The sequence below is a fragment of the Antrostomus carolinensis genome, unplaced genomic scaffold, assembly GCF_000700745.2.
Source record: "Antrostomus carolinensis isolate BGI_N321 unplaced genomic scaffold, ASM70074v2 scaffold45820, whole genome shotgun sequence".
NCBI lineage: Eukaryota > Metazoa > Chordata > Aves > Caprimulgiformes > Caprimulgidae > Antrostomus > Antrostomus carolinensis.
In genome coordinates this window covers 1-3,442 of record NW_010290061.1, presented here as the reverse complement: position 1 = coordinate 3,442, position 3,442 = coordinate 1, and the positions used below count along the sequence as shown (strand labels likewise).

At 52.6% G+C, this 3,442-nt stretch overlaps 1 protein-coding gene across 1 annotated transcript in view; it reads left to right on the top strand.

Moving 5' to 3' along the window:
- Positions 1 to 3,184, top strand: part of DDX11 (DEAD/H-box helicase 11) — a gene marked incomplete at both ends in the record, with an annotated part of 14,313 nt that extends 11,129 nt beyond the window's left edge. Inside the window, 4 exons of the mRNA XM_010172174.1 lie at positions 38 to 161; positions 683 to 814; positions 1,869 to 1,981; positions 3,112 to 3,184. Of these exons, the coding sequence (XP_010170476.1) occupies positions 38 to 161; positions 683 to 814; positions 1,869 to 1,981; positions 3,112 to 3,184 (442 nt within the window). The remainder of the gene's footprint in view (positions 1 to 37; positions 162 to 682; positions 815 to 1,868; positions 1,982 to 3,111) is intronic.
- Between the last annotated feature and the right edge of the window lie 258 nt (positions 3,185 to 3,442).

The following is a 3,442-nucleotide window of genomic DNA, read 5'->3' as shown; positions in this document are numbered from 1 at the left end:
CCTGCTGTTCATAGTCTTACTGGCTTTTGCTTGGCAGCTTTTTGGGTTTGTGGAGCGATACGGAGGCCCTGCCACAGCTGTGAAGACCAACAAGGAGAACCAGAAGTTGGGTGGTTTGCAGAACTTTCTTCTGACCCTCCAGCAGGGATCTGATAAGGAGGGTGAGTTCAGACATCCTCCACTTGCACATCTGTGGACAAAGCGAGGATTTGGAACCTACATCTGTCTGCATGAGGGGAGGCAGGTTTGAAGGGTGATAGGCTGCAGAAGCTGTCCTGTGCAGGTGGTTTTTAATATATATATCTGACTAGATGACCTAGGCAACTGTACCTATCATCAGAAGATCTCCAGAGGTCCCTTCCAAGCTGAATGATGCAGTTCCATGTTTCTACTGCATGCACTCAAGGTTTGCCCTGCTGTGACCTGCTGGCTCTGGGACCTGAGCTGCCATGGGTAGCTCTGTTGAGTGATGCCAGTTACAAATCCAGATCTTTCTTTATTTTTGCTAGCAATGAGCCAGAATTTGGGTTCTCTTCGTTACTGGGTCTTTGTTCTCTGCCTGTGTATGTAGACCAGGTATCATGTTCCTGTAGAAAGATCCCATCTATATTTCACACTTCATCCCTGTTGTCAGAAGCGTGGCCTAAGTTGCCTGCCTCTCCTTTTCTCTTTGGGCCAGCAGGTACCCAGAGTCCTCCCGTGGAGGCTGAGAATGACCAGCTCCGAACTGCCTCTCCACTGATGCAGATTGAAGGATTTCTCTCAGCCCTCACGAATGCAAACCAAGATGGCAGAGTCATTCTCAACAGGCAAGGTATTGGAAGGGGCAAGATGGGGAGAGGTGGCACAAGTCGCAAGCAGAGCGCTTCACTGGCAAGTGAGGGAGGAGATCCTGAGCCTGGGGGGCTCGTGCCACCCGTGATGCAGGCTGATGGGCTTGGTCTGTCTGAGGGTGCTGTGGTGGTTTCACTCCTTTGGTTGCAGCCAAACACAGTCACACACTCACTCTCTCCCCACCCCTCAGGGAACAGGGGAGAGAATTGGAAGGAAAAGGGCAAGGAGACTCATAGGTTGAAATAAAAACAATTTCCTAATTGAAATAAAATAATAATAACAGTACTAACAGGATATGCAAATGAGTGATGCCCAGTGCAGTTGCTCACCACCCACTGACCGATGCCCAGCCTGTCCCAGCCAGTGATCCCGGAGCACAGACAGTCCCCAAACCCAAACTGCAATCCTGGGAGAGCGAGAGCCTGAGTGATTCTCAAGAGAATCCCCCTGGTTCATGTCCTGCCCATGCTGGGATAGGAGATGGAATATCCCATTGGCAGAGCCAAATGCCAATTTGGGGTTTTGCTAATTACTGCGCTTCCCCCCTCCCAGCCCTTTGCACCTGCAACTCCCCAAACACAATGAGCTTGGGCTGCAGCAGCAACTAATGACACTGGTACCTGATCAACATTCTTCTCATCACAAATCCCACACTGAACCCAACACACAGCTGCTCCAGCTGCTGAGAAGAACATTAACTCTGTCCCAGCAAAGCCAGGACAATGCTTACGTACCCAAAGGAGTTCTTAACCAGGGGCATTGAGGCCAAGGGTTTGCAGAGCTCTGCTCCCATGTTGTCAGTCTTTGCCTTGCAATTTCCTGTGTCTCTTCCACAGCTCCAGGATGATTAGGAAGCAGGAGGTAATTTCCAGGTTGGTGTAACCTGCTGCTGCCCTGGCACTGTTGAATAGCAGCAGGTCCTTATTTGTAGAGGCAGGGACCTGCCAGAGCACCCAGGGCAGGAAGGAGAATCTTTCATATCCCTGAGCACGTGTCACAGCCAGCTCCTGATGCAGTTTCTCTCCTTTTCCCAGGCACAGTTGGGCAGAGCAGCCTCAAATTCCTCTTGCTGAACCCAGCTGTCCACTTTGCCAAGGTGGTGGAAGAATGCCGGGCTGTAATCATCGCTGGGGGCACCATGCAGCCGGTGAGGGAATCAGCAGAGCTCTCAGGAGGTCTCTGGTGCTATCTGGAAGCAGGCATGGAAAGATACCAGCCTGGTCCCACTGGGATGTGCTCTTCTTTTCACTTCCCACAGCACGTGTGGGAAAAGATTTCTCCTGCCTACCCTTTTATCTCCCTGGTGCCGTCTCCCTGCACGAGGCGTCACACACATGGAAAAACTTGTAGGTACGAGGGCAATGCCCTTGTCAGGCTTTCTCGTCCTTAAGATGATACAGGCTGAGGCTGAGCTTGTGGTAGGTTGGAACTAGCACAGATAGCAGTCAGAGGACCTTGTAAAACCAGCTGACCTTCTAAAGGGACAGGGATCCAGAAGGGATCTGTCAGAAAAATCAAGACTTCAGTAATGATACGGTGGCAGGCAGCTTATCGTCCTTCTCCTGTTGCTGTAGTGCCCAAGAGGCAGTGTGTTGGTGTTGTACAGATGCAGTGGGGTGTGACAGCTCTCCCAGTTAGAGATATTTATCCTGGTCCTGGACACGAATGTCTGGACATTTCCTCTTTGCCCTTGTGACAGGGGAGGGAAGGTGGGTGTGAAGTGCAGGACCTCCTTTTTGGAAGGCCGCCATTCCAACGTCGAACATTTCAGACTGCAGCTTGGAGAGAGGATGTAGTTGCACCCCAAGCTGTGGTCTGTGCAGCTCCTGGTAATGAGTCTTTGGGCCTGGGAAGGCTGAAATTGTGGCACATTGGGCCAGGAGAGGCTGGGTGGATCCAGGCAGGGGAACTCTGTGTGAGCCCTGCTCGGCAATAACGAAACATCCCTGTGTTACCAACACTGTTTCCAGCACAAATCCAAACCACAGCCCCGTACCAGCTGCTGTGGAGAAAATTAACTCTGTCCCAGCCCAAACCAGCACACTGACCGTGCAGGATTTCTGCAGGCCCTTCCTCCCCTGTGCCCCCCAGCCCTGGCCTCTGTGCTCAGCATTCCCATGCTGTTGATTTTTCTCATCCATCTCCCCTGTGCCAGCAACCCACCAGCAGAGCTGACCCGCTCTCCTTCGATGTTGGCGCTCAAGGGGCAGTGCCAGAGCTGCTGATGCAGTTTTTGGGACACTGGTACTTGATCTCTCTTTGGTTTGTGGTTCGTAGGTGGCTGATTTTCGAGAGCAGCTGCTGTCCTGTGCTGGTGTGGACCCTGCACGTGTGGTGGAATTCTCTTGTGGTGAGTGTGCCAGGGTGGCAGGGAGGGACCGTCTGTCTCTGCGAGAACCAAGTGCTGTGGTTTGCTTTTGGTGCTGGTTTGTCAGCACTCTGAGCAACCCGGCATCCTCCCTAGAAATCACAGCAGCAAAGGGGTGCTGGTCCCTTCCACTCTGAGCTTCCTCAGTGGCCTTGGCCAGGAGCAGCAGGCAGCCATGCCCCCTTCCCAGGGCCTCAGGGAATGGAAGGCACAGAATCCCAGAATGGCCTCGATTGGAAA